Source organism: Rhinatrema bivittatum, chromosome 7, assembly GCF_901001135.1.
Source record: "Rhinatrema bivittatum chromosome 7, aRhiBiv1.1, whole genome shotgun sequence".
In the NCBI taxonomy this organism is placed as follows: Eukaryota; Metazoa; Chordata; class Amphibia; order Gymnophiona; family Rhinatrematidae; genus Rhinatrema; species Rhinatrema bivittatum.
This window is the reverse complement of record NC_042621.1, coordinates 265,601,028-265,620,044: the sequence shown is the minus strand read 5'-3', so window position 1 is coordinate 265,620,044 and position 19,017 is coordinate 265,601,028. Positions and strand designations below refer to the sequence as shown.

Here is a 19,017-nt window from a genome sequence, read left to right as displayed (position 1 = left end):
ATCTCAATACCATCCGTCCTCGCTAGGGGTGCCACAGGGCTCCTCACTTTCACCAACCCTTTTTAATATTTACCTGCTCCCACTCTGCCACCTCCTTACTAAACTAAAATTAAAACACTTCTTATTCGCAGACGGCGTGCAGATCGTTATCCCCATTAAAAAATCCATTACAAACACATTAGAATTCTGGGAGAGCTGCCTAACGGAGATCAAACACCTCCTCAACAGTCTGAACTTGATTCTCAACGCTTCAAAAACGGAATTCCTCATCATAGCCCATGAAAATAACAACATCACCTCAAACCTACCAGCCAACTTGCAAACCACAAACGTAAGAGATTTAGGAGCTATCCTCGATAACCGCCTAACCCTGAAACCATTCATCAACCAAACGACCAAGGACTGTTTTCACAAATTATACATCCTCAAAAGAATCAGACCGCTCTTCCATTCCCACGACTTCAGAACAATTCTACAATCAATTATATTTTCCAAGCTGGACTATTGTAATTCCATTCTACTAGGCCTCCCAGCTTCTTACACAAAACCTTTACAGATGGTGCAGAACACAGCTGCCAGAATTCTGACCAACTCCAGGCGATTCGACCACATCACCCCGATCCTCAAAGCCCTTCACTGGCTACCTATTCAATACAGAATTATGTATAAGTCCATAACTTCCATCTTCAAAGTCTTTCATCATCTCGCACCATTAAATCTACAAATCCCCCTTGAAAAACACACCACTGTCAGACCAACCAGGAATTGCTACAAAGAAACATTACAGGTTCCACAGGCCAAAGCCTTCAAACACAAATCACTCGAAGACAGAGCACTATCAACAGCAGGACCACATCTATGGAACTCTATCCCATCCGAGCTGCGCCAGGAAACGTGCTTACTAACTTTTAGAAAAAGACTAAAATCCTGGCTTTTTAGAAAAGCCTTTCAGATCCCAGATTAACCCATGTTAATATCATCCCTTAATTTCTTCTTCCAAAGTTCACAATCTCTCATAATTCCATTATAAAGACTTAATCATCCGTTACCTATCCCAGCCCAGAACTTCACCCAGACCGGGCGTTTAAGTTGCTTATTTTGTAAAGTTCCGTTGTAAATATATTTTTGTAAATGTATTTTTATCAATTGTTACTCTTTCTTCTTCTTCTTCCCCCGCTCCCAGTTGTATACTTCCTTGTTCATTGTAACTGTAATCCCTGCACCAATTTAGTTGTTCAAGTTCTATGTTTAATGCACGACCTGTTAATTGTAAACCGGTTTGATGCGACCCCTGGTCGTGAAAGCCGGTATAGAAAATAGCTAAATAAAATAAATAAATAAATAAAAAACAAAAAACACACTTTGAAATGTTTGTATGCTAATGCCAGAAGTCTAAGTAAGATGGGAGAATTAGAATGTATAGCAGTGAATGACGACATGATTGGCATCTCAGAGACATGGTGGAAAGAGGATAACCAATGGGACAGTGCTATACCAGGGTACAAATTGTATCACAGTGACAGAGAGGAGCATCTGGGAGGCAGGGTGGCGCCTTATATCCGGGATGGCACAGAGTCCAACAGGAGAAAGATCCTGCTTGAGATTAAATGCACAATCGAATCTTTATGGGTAGAAATCCCTTGTGCGTTGGGGAAGAGACTAGTGATAGGAGTATACTACTGTCCACCTGGCCAAGATTGTGAGACGGACATTGAAATGCAAAGTAAGAGAAATTAGGGAAGCTAACCAGTTTAGTAGAATAATGGGAGATTTCAATTATCCCAATATTGACTAGGTAAATGTAACATCAGGACATGCTAGAAAGATAAAGTTCCTGGATGGAATAAATGACAGTTTTATGGCGCAATTGGTTCAGGAACAGACAAGAGAGGGAGCAATTTTAGATCTAATTCTCAGTGGAGCACAGGAATTAGTGAGAGAAGTAATGGTGGTGGGGCCGCTTGGCAATAGTGATCATAATATGATCAAATTTGAATTAATGATTGGAAGGAGGACAGTAAGCAAATCCCCAGCCCCAGTGCTAAACTTTCAAAAGGGAAACTTGGATAAAATGAGAAAAATAGTTAGAAAAAAACCTGAAAGGAGCAGCTACAAAGGTAAAAAGTGTGCAAGAGGCGTAGACATTGTTAAAAAAAAATACCATTCTAGAAGTACAGTCCATATGTATTCCTCACATTAAGAAAGGTGAAAGGAAGGCAAAACGATTACCGGCATAGTTAAAAGGTGAGGAGAAAGAGACTATTTAAGCCAAAAGATCTTCATTCAAAAATTAGAAGAAGGATCCAACAAAAGAAAATAGGATAAAGCATAAGCATTGGCAAGTTAAATGTAAGACATTGATAAGACAGGCTAAGAGAGAATTTGAAAAGAAGTTGGCTGTAGAGGCAAAAACTCACAGTAAAAACCTTTTTAAATATATCCGAAGCAGAAAGCCTGCGAGGGAGGCAGTTGGGCCGTTAGATGATCGAGGGGTTAAAGGGGCACTTAGAGAAGATAAGGCCATTGCGAAAAGATTAAACAATTTCTTCGCTTCGTTGTTTACTAAAGAGGATGATGGGGAGATACCTGTTCCAGAGAAGGTTTTCATGGGTAATGATTCATATGGACTGAACCAAATCACTGTGAACCTAGAAGATGTGGTAGACCTGACTGACAAACTGAAGAGTAGTAAATCACCTGGACCAGATAAGTATACACCCCATGGTTCTGAAGGAACTAAAAAATGAAACTTCAGATCTATTAGTAAAAATTTGTAAGCTATCATTAAAATCATCCATTGTACCCAGGGCCGACGGAATCACTAGGCGAGCTAGGCCTGTGCCTAGGGCGCCGAGACTTAGGGGGCGCCTCGGCACGCAGCAGAATTTTGAAAGGGCAAAAAGTGCCCTTTCAAAATTCTGCCAGCCTTCGACTCGCCTAGATGGAGACCAAGCGCCGAGATTTAGGGGGCGCCGCGGCAGGCAGCCAGCTCTCGACTCGCCCTGCCACCCCGCCAGTGTCACCCTCCCGACACCCCCCTAGTGGTCCAGCGGAGGTCCGGGAGCGATTTGCCGCTCCCGGGGCCTCCGCTGCCAGTAAGCAAAATGGCTTCAAACAATAAAAAAACTCAGACCTCTTCTCCATTTCATGGATTTCCGTACTGTACTTCAGTCTATTATTCTATCCAAAATAGACTATTGTAACGCACTTCTCCTTGGCATCCCCGCTTCACACACCAAGCCTTTACAACTTTTACAAAATGCTGCCGCTCGTATTCTATCAAACTCCAAAAAGAAGGACCATATCACCCCCATACTCATCTCTCTACACTGGCTCCCTATACACTCCCGAATTCTTTATAAGGCACTCTCCATCATCCACAAAAGTCTGCTACACTCCAATCTCAATTGGATCAACCCTCCACTCACCCCTCGCACCTCCAACAGACCCACCCGCACAGCTCTCCTAGGAACCCTACGTTCCCAACCTATTAATGCTTTCAAACTCTCCTCCACCATAAGCAGAGCCTTCTCTCTAGCTGGTCCCACTATCTGGAACTCCTTACCTCATGACATCCGCATGGAGTCATATACACCCACTTTCAAAAAAAAACTAAAGACCTGGCTCTTCCAGCAAGCCTACCCTACGTCACCCCCCATCACATAAACTACTTCCGAAATGGATAACCCCAATCCACACTTGTGAACTCGGCCTGAATATTGGATTACGAAATGCCTCTGATTTTGGTACCTTGAAATGTTATAATATTTATGTTTATATTTATTTATATATATATATATATATATACATATATATAGGTTATAGTATGTAAATCAATACCCCCCTCCAATGTATTTCTTTAGGTTATAGTATGTAAATCAATACCCCCCTCCAATGTATTTCTTCCTTGGTTTTTGTTAAGGGCTATGCCCTAAAGTTAACTGTATTTATCTGTTCCTTGTAAGGGCTTCGCCCATAAAGTTCATGTTTTACTGTGAACCGATGCGATGTGCAAACGGACATCGGTATATAAGAGACATTAAATAAATAAATAAATAAATACCATGTGACAGGGGCTCAAGGCCACCGGTGCCATTTTGCTTAGTGGCAGCCGAGGCCCCGGGAGTGGCAGATCGCTCCCGGGCCCTCCGCTGGACCACCAGGGGGGGCGTCGGGGGCTGGCTGCCTGCCGCGGCGCCCCTTAAGTCTCGGCAGCTGGTCTCCGGCTGCACCGATCTTCCTTTCTTCGGCCACGTGATCAGCTAGACCGGCTGCGCCGATCTTCTTTCTGTGTGTATGTGATGTGATGTGATGTATATGTAAGAAAGGAATGGAGCTTGTGTGTGTGTGTGTGTGTGAGAAAGGAATCTGCCAATTTAAAAAAATGAAGTGTGATAATACATATAACTCAATGTTTGTGCTGATTTTGTTGAAAAGTTGGATGAAAGATGAAATTACTAAATTTTAAGAATCCCTCTGCTGGAAAATAAAATTTAACAAAGTGGGTAGAGACAAATACTAAAGTAAAAAAAAAAAAAAATTAAAGTATTTAAAATGTTCATCTCAGCAAAATCACAAATTTAAGATACTGATGCCAGGTGGGTTTTTTGTTTTTTTTTAAGCATAATTTAAGCATGAAGACTAGAATAGTTCCAATCTGAAACAGTTTTGCTTTTTTTTTTTTTTTTAAGCCTTTAGAAAATGTATATTTTTAAATGACTAAGACTGGAGTCTTCCCATTTAAAAGGGAAGCTGACTAAGGATGTCTTTCTGTTCCATATCTCCCACATGAATAATCATACGACTGATAGTTTGAAGAAACACACTTGCTTTATTGCCTGAAAGCATAAAACAAGAGAAGGTGTAGGTGGCTGTCCCTTGGGAGGACAGAACCTGAAGGAAGGGTGTCATTTCGCCTTCTGATAGGAATGTGGTTTTCTTATTTAATGGTTGGGAGCATCATGTTTACTTTTGGTAAAAGTGAAAAATGATGTAAGTCTGAAAGCAAGGTGCTTCTGTGAGTGTAACGTGTATGTGAGACAGGGAGAGTGCTTCTGTATGTGTGTGGTGTATATGTGAGTCAGGGAGGGTGCTTGTGTGTGTCAGTGTGTGTGTGCGAGAGAGATGGTGCATGTTTTTGGCTGGCTTGTGGCTGTGAGAGAGGGCATGTGTGTGATTGAGAGCTTGTGTGTAAGTGAAATAGAGAGAGCATGTGTGTGATTGAAAGCCTGTGTGTTAGTAAGAGAGAGCGAGAGCATTGTGTGATTAAGAGAGACTGGCCAGAGAGGTAACTGGTATGTGTGTGAGAGAGAGAGAGAGAGACAGAAACTGGTCCTGAGGGTGTGACGTGTGAGTGTGAGAGTGAGAGAGAGAGAGAGAGAGAGAGAGAAGACTGGTTGTGGTCCCTAAGGAAGAGGACTGTGAGGACAGCTTCAGCAGCTACTGCTGCTTCTGGTATGGCTTGCAAGGGAAAGGAGTAGGAGAACTGCTGGAGAGGGTAAGTAAAGGTGGCTTTTTAAGTTCCTTTTTCTTGATTGACTACCATTTTAATTATTGGGTAGTATGTGATGTGTCTGCTGTTTGAAATATTTTATTGGTGTTTGGTAAAGCTTTCAAAATTTGCATTAATCTTTAATTATTGGATATTCTATTCATCAGCTGTTTTGAAATTATCTTATTTGTATGGTTTTATAATTATGATTAATGATTTATATATCTTTATATTATTGATTTGTTTCACAAGGAATGGTGAAATTTTTGTTTTTCCATTGTTACACTGTATAGAGTCTGGCGTGATGTGTTTTACAGTTCAGTTTTTGTCTGCACATTTCTGTTTATACTTTATGTGGCTTTATTCTGTATTTGATGAGAGGTCTGTCTCTGCTCTGTATAGTGTCTGTCATTTAGTGTCTGTATAGGGATCATTAGCAATCGGGTTTGTTTTGTTTCCTCAGTAGGTGGTGTATTGGTATTCTAGGACCCAGTGTAATATTTACCCTTGCTTTTTCAAAGGTAGGGTTATTGTTGTTTGAGTCCTTGGTGTTATTACTGTTATGTTACGATGGGATTGCAGTATAGATTTTGAGTGTCTTTTTTTGCGGGGTTTTGTGTTGGTTCACAATGTGCCTGGCAGTGGAAGGTGTTTGTGCTGCTGTTACTGTGAGGTGACATCAGAATTTGAAAATATCTTTTAGTATGATGAGCTCTAAGGGAAACATCCAAGCACCATTGTTTGGGGGAATTTCAGTGGATGCACAGAGTTAGAGAACTGAAGATGCAGGATTTGTATTGACATTCTGTCCCTTCCTATAAATTCCAGACTTCACTCTCATAGCCATATAGAATTAGTTGAATGAGGCTATCAAATAATTTTATAGTAGTTTTACTAGAAGTGTGAAACTGGCCAGTTTTTAATATTACGCAGAAGACCCTTTGGATTTTTTTTGTAACACTTTTTTTTTTTATAGCCAATTTTAAAGCAGGATCCATGCTATAGAGGTGGGTGAGATGAAGAAATGTCATTTTGGCTCCCCCCCCCCCCCCCAAATTCTTCTGTCTAGCGACACCACTGATTTTCTGTGACCTTAAGCATTAGTACAAGAAGGATTACGGGGGGGCCTGCTGGAGAGGCACACAAATGCATTGGCCCCTGGGTGCCGGAGACCCTTGGTGCGCCACTGGGTGCGAGTCATATGGGGCTGCAAGCGAGGGCAAAGAGGAGTGGAGATTTGGCGGGCCGCGAGCAATGCCCAACCTGCTTGTGACCGGAAAACCACACAGTCAACGGGCGTGATCAAGAATGAGGTTGGAATCGGAGCCGAGACCGGGGGGGTGGCGGCGCAACGGGGGGGGGGGCGCAAGTGAGAAGGCTCACCTAGGGCGCCAAATCCCCTTGCACCGGCCCTGATTGTACCTGAAGACTGGAGGGTGGCCAATGTAACCCCAATATTTAAAAAAGGGCTCCAGGGGTGATCCAGGAAACTACAGACCAGTTAGCCTGACTTCAGTGCCAGGAAAAATAATGGAAAATGTTCTAAAGATCAAGATCACAGAACATATAGAAAGGCATGGTTTAATGGAACAAAGTCAGCATGGCTTTACCCAAGGCAAGTCTTGACTCACAAATCTGCTTCACTTTTTTGAAGGAGTTAATAAACATATAGATAAAGGTGAACCTGTAGTTGTAGTGTATTTGGATTTTCAGAAGGCATTTGATAAAGTTCCTCATGAGAGGCTTCTAGGAAAAGGAAAAAGTCATGGGATAGGTGGCGATGTCCTTTCGTGGATTACAAATTGGTTAAAAGACGGGAAACAGAGAGTAGGATTAAAGGGACAATTTTCTCAGTGGAGGGGAGTAGGCAGTGGAGTGCCTCAGGGATCTGTACTGGGACCTGTGCTTTTCAATATATTTATAAATTATCTGGAAAGAAATATGACGAGTGAAGTAATCAAATTTGCAGTTGATACAAAATTATTCAGAGTAATTAAATCACAAGTGGACTGTGATAAATTGCAGGAGGACCTTGTGAGACTGGAAAATTGGGCATCCAAATGGCAGATGAAATTTAATGTGGATAAGTGTAAAGTGATGGTTATAGGGAAAAATAACCCTTGCTGTAGTTACACGATGTTAGGTTCCATATTAGGAGCTACCACCCAGGAAAGAGATCTAGGCGTCATAGTAGATAATACATTGAAATCATTGGCTCGGTGTGCTGCGGAAGGGAGTTGAGAGGGTGGGGTTAGTGTTCTGGTGGTATGCGAGGTTTATATTTTATTTTAGATTTAGTTTATAATGAGACTGACTTAGTATTTTATCGTTTAAATTTTAAGTATAATTTTTTATTGAATGACTGTAAAATTAGATAAGTTTTATTACAATTATTAGTTTGATTTTGCTACTGCAATTTCGCCAATTGTAAACCGGCTTGACATGTACTTGAAAGTCGGTATATAAAGTTGTATAAATAAATAAATAAATAAATAAATAAAAAGCAAACAGAATGTTAGGAATTATTAGGAAGGGAATGGTGAATAAAACGGAAAAATGTTATAATGCCTCTGTATCGCTCCATGGTGAGACCGCACTTTGAATTCTGTATACAATTCTGGTCGCCACATCTCAAAAAAGATATAATTGCAATGTAGAATGTACAGAGAAGAGCGACCAAATGAGTAAAGACTAAAGAGGTTAGGACTGTTCAGCTTGGAGATGAGATGGCTGAGGGGGGATATGATAGAAGTGTTTAAAATCATGAGAGGTCTAGAACAGGTAAATGTGAATTGATATTTACTCTTTTGGATAATAGAAAGACTAGGGGGCACTCCATGAAGTTAGCATGTAGAACATTTAAAATTAAATCGGAGAAAGTTCTTTTTCACTCAATGCACAATTAAGCTCTGGAATTTGTTGCCAGGGGATGTAGTTAGTGTAGCTGGGTTTAAAAAAGGTTTGGATAAGTTCTTGGAGGAGAAGTCCATTACCTGCTATTAATCAAGCTGACTTAGAAAATAGCCACTGCTATTACTAGCAACAGTAGCATGGAATAGACTTAGTTTTTGGGAACTTGTCAGGTACTTATAACCTGGATTGGCCACTGTTGGAAACAGGATGCTGGGCTTGATGGACCCTTGGTCTGACCCAGCATGGCATGTTCTTATGTTCTTAACCTGTGGGGGAAGAATTTGTTACAAGTGAAGTCTATTTCCTGTCCCAACCTGAGCGAGTCTGCCTACTGTTGGTAGGAGCCCGGCACCAATTCCACCACAGCTGAAGGCCTCACACCCTATGACAGGAATAAGTCACGAGGCATTCATAGTTATATACATACAACAATCTTTAGCTTGCTTAAGTACAGTAAGGTTAACAAATCTGCAGTAAACAAATATTTTCTTATCTGCAATGAACTTAAAGGTTGCTTCCCTGCAAGGAGCTTAAATATAAGCGTAATAATGAGCTTAAGTACTGGCTTTTTTTTTTTTTTAAACTGCAAGGAACTCAAATGCCCCACTTGCTTATCAGCAGCAAGCTTATGTATTTACCTATAAGTAAGCTTAAATACTGTTTTAGCTGCAAACGTTTGAGCCTTCATCTTTAAAACTAAAACACCTTAAGATAGATGAGAAAACTCGGAATGTTAGCTCGCTACCAGCAAGCTTAAACATATCTATTGCCAAACCTTAAATGATTGTTTTTGGACAAGAAGAGTTTTTTCAGTAATTAAGTAGTGACAAAATATTTAGTATACTGCGTCAGCAGATCTCATGGGCTGCTGACACAGTATGAGCAATGCCTAAGAAATGTTTACCTGCTAATTAGGTTTCTCATAGTTCCACTATCACAGCTCAGACACCTCACCCTGATCTGTGTGCAAAAATTATTATTCATGCCTTTAATTCTATGGAAGAGTCACACAGCTGATTCTGAAAATTTTAGTTAATAGTTTATCAAGCAAGTTGAAGTATAGTTTATAGCTCTGGAAGACTTTATAACTGAGGCAGAAGAGTAGGATGCAGTTATATGTCATGGGACGAGAGTCTCTGCCTGAATTTGGTCTGTCTCCATCTGCTGGAAGGAAGGACATATCTTGTGGTCTGGGCTATTATGGTGGAACTCCAGGAAACCGAATGTGCAGATATGCATAGCTTTCTTTCCATTGTTTGAAGGCACAGCATTTTAAAGATGAATGTAATTACCATAACTCACTATTGTGTAACAAAACTACTATCATCATCATCCTCTAGTACAAACTGATTTTGTTCTTACCATTAAACAGGTCGGTTATATTGGTCAGTGTCTGATTAACCTCCTTCCCAATCTTAGCGGCTATCATCCCTCCAAGGATTGGACCAATATCTACAGAAAAAAAAATTGGTGCCATGAAAATAGGGATTTTATTACACAGGAGAATGCCAATAAGGAGAAAGTCTCTTTTATAATTTGTCAAAAAAAAACAAAAAACCTTTTTAAATGCATGCCGTCCACCTCAGCCATGTAAAACCCAGAAAAGTCATACATTGCCATATGTCCTGCATCTCAACACATTATCAAAGACTGAGAATGCCAGGTAAACATGCACCATGCTGTACGCAGAGGAATAAAAGGCATGCATGCTAATGACAAGATGAGTTTTAATTGCTGAAAGTTTAAAATGCATCTCCAATGCTTCTTCTGCCCTCCTTAGTTAATCTTTTGAACTTTCACCCAGCACTGTCAATCTGGCAGAGAGAGCCAGGCTTATAGATAAATTGGTAGATTAAACAACAGATTTCCTTCACAGATATAAAGTAAGAAAAATCCCTGACCCAGAACAATCTGGAGTTTGGAGGGGAGTTTTCTGACATTTGTAGTTCTGTATTATTGGGTCTTTTTTTTTTTGGTAACCTATTATCTTTCTTTTTGGCCTCCAATTCAATGGGAGCCAGTGCTGTGGTCCTGGAGTCATACCCTTCATTTGCAACTATCTGGGTGATTCTTGCCCTATTTTAATAGACTCTCCCTCCCTCCCTCCCACTGTTCCTAGTCTGGTCATTGCAGCACTGGCCCCGAGGCCAGAAGCTGGGCACCAGGGCTAAATCCAGCTGCCAGGTACGCCCTTAATAAAAGGGCACGACTTCCCACCCACCCCCTTCCCCAGGGGCTGTAAACGCTGCCTCCGCTGCACCCCTGGCCCCAGCTGGACTCTTAAGAGAATTCCAAAGACAGGGACCGGTACACAAAATAAATGGACCCGTGATTCTCAAAGCTTAACTTGCTTTGGCGTGCACAGTACTGCCATGTCACCCTATGACCTTTTTAATTCTGAAAGAAACTAATCTCTCTTGCTGCTGGTGTTGTGGAAGCTGTTCATGTTACGCTGGAAAATGAGTCTCCCATCATGCTAAGACAAAACTATCAATAGATTCAGTGCCAGTGCATCCTATCTTTGGCTAGAGATTTAAATTCTTCATTTCTCCTCTTTTGTCTAGATCGTCTTGTTTTCCTCTTCATTTTCTCTGCTGCTCCACCACGCTGCAGCTGATGTTTTCTTCCAGTTCCAGCTGCTCCTGGCTGAGGTTTTTCCACGCTGCCCTGTTGGCCCCTCCCACTCCTTTCTGATGTATTTAGAGAAGCCTTTGAGGCTGCCCCTGCAGCAGGGGATGGGAAAGGGGCCAGTCATCCCAGTCGGGTCCCTTCCCGAAGGGGTGAACCTAAAGGGGGGTGGGGGGGGGTCGCCCCTTTGGGAAGCGATCAGAGGACTGGCAGTTTGGGACTAGCTGGTAAAATGTCAAGGGATGCAGTGGGATTAATGTATACTTCGCATGGTGCTGCTAATTGTTTTAGTATGTATTTTTTATGTAAAGATTTGAATTTAATATGCAGTTTATATTTTTCTGTAATGAAATTGGGAGGGAGTGTTATTTTGTAGTTGTGCGATCTGCCCTATCACTTCTCTAGTGAGAGTGGGGGTAGGTAAGGGCTGCATTTGGGCTTGTTTATATTATTTTGTATGCGTTATCCTATGCTGTAATGTTTTATCTTATATGATATAAACCACATTGGGTCCCCTTGTGGTGGGAGTAAGGCAGTATGTAAGCTGAAGAAAAGAACGCAACAGAATTCTACTTTTTTTTTATTCCTCTCTCTCTTTCCTTCCAAACTGTCTTCTCTTCTTTCTTAGTTCATGCTCTCCATATTCCTTTCACCTAAGTATGTGTGCATATAAGGTGGGTTTTGTTTTTTCCACTGAGAGACCGTGATCGTATTTCAAACTCTGTAAAACTTAGTCAGGGCACAGAGAAGGAACGACCAACACTCACAGTCCTGCTTTGGAACTTACTGATGAGACTGTTGTTGGTCTTCATTATTGGCTGTTTGCTAGCCCCGACAACACTGTCAAGATCCTGGAAAAGAAGGAGTCGTCGTCAAAGAATTTTAAGCACTGAAACTTCAAAGAGATATTAGGCAAGTAAGAAATCAGTCTGCTTCACCTGGATGGCATACTTGGGGCAGGATATAGGGTTCTAGCATCTATAGCAGGGGTTGGGAACCCATGGCTCGCGAGCCAGAAAAGGCTCTTTTGAGGGCTGCATCTGGCTCGCAGACAGTCGCCACACTTTCCCACTGACCCAGCTGCTCCCCGGTCCTCCTCCGCCTGGGCTTAAAATGCTGTCAGCCCGGGCGGAACGCGGCAGAACAGCTGGAGTCAGCGGCACCGGCGTGCTCTCTTCTTCCCGCCCCCCCCCCCCCCCCCGCGACCCGGAAGAGGAAGTGGAGAGTATTGGGTGCCTGCGCGGCAAGAAGAGGCCACACTAGTGCGCTCGGCATTGGCCCGAAGAAAAGAAGACTGCAGCGCGGCTCGGAGGAGTGAATGAGCGAGTCGCTCATTCACTCTCTCTCTCCCCCACCCCGGGAACTCGCGGCAGCAGCAGCAGCCTCCTCCCAACGCTAACCTCTTCATTTTCAGCCCTCGCGGAGGCGGAGTCCCATCGGCCGCGGTTGAAGCTCTTCATTTTCCTCCGAGCTGCGCTGCAGTCTTCTTTTCTTCGGGCCGATGCCGAGCGCACTAGCGTGGCCTCTTCTTGCCGCGCAGGCACCCGATACTCTCCACTTCCTCTTCCGGGCCGCGGGGGGGCTGTGTGTGTGTGTGTGTGTGTGTGTGTGTGAGAGAGTGAGAGATTGCATGTATGTGAATGATTGAGAGCCTGTACATGTGAAAGAGAGTATGTCTGTGATTGAGAGCCTGCCTGTGAGAGAGAGAGAGCATGAATGTAAGTTTACCATTGGGAACCTGTATGTGTAAGTTTGTGATTGAAAACCTGTTTGTGTGAAAGAGTATGTGTGTATGATTGAGATCCTTTGTGTGTGAGAGAAATCATGTGTATGTATGATTAAGAGCCTGTGTGTATAAGTAAGAGAGAGATCATGTGTGTCTGTGTGTGATTGAGAGCTGGTTTAGGTGATGGAGCATGTGAGTATGTGATTGAGAGCCTGTGTTTAAATGAGAGAGAGAGACCATGTGTGTCTGTGTGTGATTGAGAGCTGATTTAGGTGAGGGAGCATGTGAGTATGTGATTGAGAGGCTGTGTGTAAATGAGAGAAAGAGAGGACATGTTTGTAAGCATGTGAATGAGAATCTGTGTGTGAGAGAAAAAGACAGCATGTATGTGTGTGATTGAAAGCCTGTGTGTAAGCGTGAAAAGATAGACAGCATGTGTGTAAATGTGTAATTAAGAGCCTATATAAGTGAGAGAGAAAAAGCATGTGTATATGTGAGTGACTGAGAGCATGTGTGTATAGGTGTGTCATTGAGAGCCAGTGTGAGAGAGAGCGCTGGTATGTGACTGAGAGAGGAGAAAGTTCCAAGCAAACCACCCCACCTCCTGCTAATTCAGAACAATCTCAGGACACCTGGATATCAAACGTTCCCAGGTATGCAGAGCAAAAAAATTTTTGTATCCTTATTATTTTTCATTACTGGGTCTTTGTGTCTGCTATTTTGAAATATTTTGTTGGTATCTGGAAATGTTTTATATGAGTGTTTAATTATTGGATATTCCACTCATCAGCTGTTTCGAAATATGTTCTTTTTGTTAGTACAGTTTTACTGCTGATGATTTTATATTTCTTGATTTGTTTTATAAGGACGGGTGATGTTTCTTTTTTCCTTTGTTACACTGCATACAGAGACTCTGGCTTGTTGCAGTTTCCAATTCAGTTTTTTCTGCATGCTTCTTGTTATGCGTTTTGGTCTCTTTATTCTATGTTAGGTGAGGGACAGCACGTGATTCAGGTGAGGTTTTCTGCTGGCGTGTAGTTTCTGTGTAGGACTCTATAGCAGCCTGACTTGGTCCATTTTCCTAATAGGAGATGTATTGGTGTCTTAAGGCCTGGTGTAATATTTTCAGAGACTTATTGTACTTTAAAAGTGTGATCTTACATAAAATGCACACATTTACTTGTATTTAGTTTTAAACATATTGTATGGCTCTCATGGAATTACATTTTAAAATATGTGGCGTTTATGGCTCTCTCAGCCAAAAAGGTTCCTGACCCCTGATCTATAGGTACCCTGAGGGTGGGGGGGGGGGGGGGTTTCCAGGCTGTCCTACCAATGTTCTCCCTCTTCTGCATATTCTCGAACCCTAAAGGCCCCTTTCCTGGATCCTCATCTCGTTTCTCCTCCAGCCTGCAGCAGCTTACAGAAAGATAACCACCATGGGCCTGTGAGCCAGCGCATGCTCACTGGCCATGTGACGACCCCGCCCCTGACTTCCGCACAGGCTTCTTGTTACTAAGGAAACCCATGTGAGGGAAGGGGCCACTGCAGAGCCTATGGGCATGTGCCGGCTCGCAGACCCTGCACACAGATCATCTTTCTATTGCAGGCGAGGCACCGCCAGGTTCCCGGCCAGCATGCTTTGAACTCTGGAACAGATTCAGAATCTGATGACACCTTAACAATTTGGCTCCGTAGGCAGATGCCTACGCAAAGTCTGGACCTATCAAACCGCCAGAAGTGATGCACTTTCCCAGACCATAGACCTGAGGAGAGGAGCAGCTCTGGGGAACAATGTTTATTAGAACTCGTTATTGTTGTAGGTCTGGCACAAAGGTGTAGTTCACAAAGCATGGCCTACCAAGTGACATGGCAAAGGCAACCTTAATTCTTAACAGATGAGGGTCCATTTTTCAGATTTTTTTTGGTCATATCATGGTAGCTAGCACAAAAGATTACTTTAATTAAGAAAGCAAAAAGGAGAATTTACAGAAACAGAACAGAGTGGAAAATACAAAGACACAGAAGCTTCTTCAGAACCAATTAACTTAATTAGAACATTTCTCTCTCATTCTATTCTCAATTCTAGGCAGGTAACAATGCAACACGCCAAAAATAAATAAATAAATAAATAAATAAATGACATAACTAAAATAAATCTTCTGAGCAACTAATAAATAAAACCTGACTTCAGTAATAAAATGGTTGCTGCCCACATAAACCCCCTGGCCACTATTGAAATTGAGAAGGTGACCAGATAAGATAATTATCAATCTATAATACCTTCAGCTTATCTGATTAAAAAAGGCCTGCATGAACAAATGCGTCATTAAAAGCTTTCTAAATCTATGCACTGAACTCCAAGAGCATTGTGTAGAGAGAAGGAACATCTAAAAGGTTCTGAGACTAGGATCTTAAAGCACAGGAAGGGCAGTAAATCTTTAACCACGAATAGTCCAGAATTCAAATGGATGCAAACCGAATAAATCACATTGATACACAATACCCACTACATAAAATTTAAAACTCCATAAATTCCGCGTTGCTTATTCCAAGTGTAAGCAGTGGATTTCCCCAAGTCTACTTTAATAATGATTTATGGACTTTCCTTCCAGGAACTTGTCCAAACCTTTTTACAACTCAGCTACACTAACAGCTTTTACCACATCCTTCAGCAATAAAGTCCAGAGCTTCATTATACAGAGTAAAAAAAAAATTCTATTTATTTTAAACGTACTACCAAGTGATTTCAGTGCGTGCTCCCTAGTCTTTGTACTTTTTGAAAGAATAAGCAATTAATTCATGTTTACCCATTCCACTCCACTCATTATTTTATAGACCTCTATCATATCTCCCCCACAGCTACCTCTTCAGCCTTTCCTCATAAGCAGGACTGGTGGAAGCACTAGGCGAACTAGGCAGCCGCCCAGAGTGCCACTAGGGATGTGCAGAGGGACGCCATATGTTGCATTCAGGATTCAGATTTGTCGGGGGGCAGATACGTTGCATTCGGCAAGGGCGGGCCTCGGCCCCCCCCCCCCCCCCGATACGTTTATCCGTTAATTCCTATTCGTTTCCCCGCTAAAATTAAATTAACTACAATCCCCCACCCTCCTGATCCCCCCCAAGACGTACCAAAACTCCCTGGTGGTCCAGCGGGGGGTCCGGGAAAGATCCCCTGCACTCACACCCTCGCTGTCGGTTTCAAAATGGCGCCGATAGCCTTTGACTTACTATGTCACAGGGGATACCGGTGCCATTGGTCAGCCCCTGTCACATGGCCATCGGCGCCATCTTGTGCTCCTACCATATGACAGGGGATGACCAATGGCACCGGTAGCCCTGTAAGGGCAAAGGCTAGCGACGCCATTTTGATTACTGGCAGCCAACGGCCCGAGTGCAGGAGATTGCTCCCAGACCCCGCTGGACCACCAGGGACTTTTGGCAAGTCTTGGGGGACCCTCCTGACCCCACAAGACTTGCCAAAAGTCCAGCAGCGGTCCGGGAGCGACCTCCTGCACTCCGGCCGTCGGATGCCAGTATTCAAAATGGCGCAGATCGCCTTTGCCCTAACTATGTCACAGGGGCTACCGGTACCATTGGTCAGCCCCTGTCACATGGCCATCAGCGCCATCTTGAGCTCCTACCATGTGGCAGGGGCTGACCAATGGCACCGGTAGCCCCTGTGACAGTAGGTCAAAGGCTATCGGCGCCATTTTGAAACCGGCAGCCGAGGGTGAGTACAGGGGATAGCTCCCGGACCCCCCGCTGGACCACCAGGGAGTTTTGGTAAGTCTTGGGGGGGGGGGTCAGGAGGATGGGGGGTTTGTTTAAATTGGGTCCTTTAGACTGCCGAATAATTCGGCGGATTCGGTGTATTTGTGGGGAATCGCGATACATTTCGCTTCCCCACGAATACAACGAATAGGGCCCTATATGTTGCGGATGAGAAATATGTTAGAAATGAATGCACACCCCTAAGCACCACAGGTTTGGGGGCAGAGGCACCAGGCTATAAGTTTCGCCTAGGGCGCCTAATACCCTTGCACCGGCCCTGCTCATAAGGGAATTGTTCCACCCCTTTATCATTTAGTCACCCTTCTCTGTACATTTTCTTATTCTGCTATATCTTTTTTGAGATGTGGTGACCAGAATTCCAAGCAATACTAAGCTATGGTTGCACGATGGAGCAATACAAAGGCATTATGATAGTCTGCTTTATTCTCCATTCCTTTCCTAATAAAATCTAGCATTCCATTTGCTTTCTTAGCTGCACACTGAGCTGAGGATTTCAATATATATCCACAATGATGCCATGTTCCTTTTCCTGGGTGGTGACACCTAATGTGTAGCTATAATTTGGGTTACTCTTCACTAATGCATCGTTTTGCACTTATCCACATTAAATGTCATCAGCCATTTAGATGCCCAGAGTCTCAGTCTTGCAAGATCCTCTTGCAATTTCTCACAATCCTCTTGAATAATTGTCTCATCTGCAAATTTGATCACTTCACTTGTTGTTCCTATTTCTTCTGGGTAGTCCTAAAGATCTGGGTCATTTTCACTAGTTTTGGATTACCTGTAGCCTTCTATTTTAAAGGGTTTTGAAGGCAATGAGGTCTTAATTGCATTTTCCTGCTTGGATTTGTGCAGAGGTTATAGTTCTGTGGAGCAGCCCACAGGACACACCCAGCCAGTCAAGTTTACAGGATATCCATGATGAATATGCATGAGATGGATTTGCATACCATGGACGCAGTGCATGTAAATCTATCTGTGTTTAAAAACTGCTTGGATAAGTTCCTGGAGGAAAAGTCCATAAGCCATTATTAAGGTGGAGTTGCAGATATCCACTGCTTATCCATGGGATAAGCAGCATGAAATCTATCTACCCCTTGGGATCCTGCCAGGTACTGGTGACCTGGATTGGTCACTGTTTGAAACGGGATACTGGGCTTGATAGACCCTTAGTCTGACCCCGTATGGCAAGTCTTGTGTTCTTATGTTACCTCATGCATATTCATTGTGGATATCCTGAAAACCTGACTGGTTAGGTGTGTCCAGAGGACTGGGTTGAAAACCACTGCTTTAAACTGTGATTTTATTATATTATTTGTATTTTCTTATTTTGTTTGTGTTATTTTAAAAGCTCTGGTTTTTTTCATGATTGTGTACATTGCATGCTGCAACAGGCTGGGAGCAATTAGGCGATCCAGTATAATAAACATTTACATAAATAAATACAAAGTATTGTCTAGTCAAGCAGAGATTGGTTCGCAGGGCTGAAAGATAAGTGAGAAAGTTTAATTTAAGTGAAAGTGAATATGTCCTCTAATAAAACTTTGATAGGATGGGGAAGAGGTTGATTGCAATTTTGGTAAAAAGTGCACAAACATGCAACTCATAATGTTGACTTCTGCTTTGTATTTGTAATTTATGATTGTTTTTACTTCATAAGGTCAAACACATCATGGAAGAAATTATGTTTACCAAATAGGGGGCTAGTGTCCAATGAAATACTCTTCTCCATGCACTATATACTTGGCCAGTGTATTGCGAAGCAAGTAGTCAATGAAATGTCTTAATTATACTTAACCCCTGGGCAGGATGGAATCATTAGATTGGACCCAGGGGCATACAGAAAAAGAGATGGATCCTATCTGTAACTACTCTCTGGGATAGCTTTTTAATTCCAAGGTCCAGGGCTCCCTTTGGGGAGAAGTGTAACTTCAAGGCACTTTTGCATTTTTTCAGCCCTTTTTTACATCTCTGCAAACAGAATGTATCTCCACGGTCTATAGCAGCAATGATCACACCAAGAAGCAAAGTGGTTTCCAACTTCTTTACTGATAGCTGATTGATTGACTGAATATTATTTACAGCACTTATAGGATCATTCATCAAAATGTGTTATGGTGCTAACGAATGCGATAACGCATTAACACATGCGTTAACGTCATAACATGCGATAATTGTACTACTGCACAGCGTGAATGCAAAATATTTAAAGGGGCGGGATTGGGGAGAGGTTTGGGCAGGATTAATGAACATGAAGGGCAACATCGCACGGTTTTAATGCCGGAAATAACATGTTTTTTTCTGCCGTTAAGGTCTGAGATATGCCCAAAACAGCTGTATAGCAATTTGCGTTAAAGAGAGAGAGAACGCGCACCTCTGGGGAGACCTTCCCTGTATTCAACTATTTATATGCCTATTGGAGGGCCAGCTAAAGCTCAAGGTGAGGTGTTGATGGTGGTTT

General features: G+C 42.6%; 1 protein-coding gene across 3 annotated transcripts in view; it reads right to left on the bottom strand.

Moving 5' to 3' along the window:
- LOC115095887 (prominin-1-A-like) overlaps positions 1-19,017 on the bottom strand; it is a 156,930-nt gene that overhangs the window by 74,998 nt on the left and 62,915 nt on the right. For all 3 annotated transcript variants that reach the window (XM_029610185.1, XM_029610184.1, XM_029610186.1), the window contains 2 exons: positions 11,820-11,883; positions 9,767-9,856 (listed from right to left, as the gene is read on the bottom strand). In XM_029610185.1, the coding sequence (XP_029466045.1) occupies positions 9,767-9,856; positions 11,820-11,883 (154 nt within the window). The remainder of the gene's footprint in view (positions 1-9,766; positions 9,857-11,819; positions 11,884-19,017) is intronic.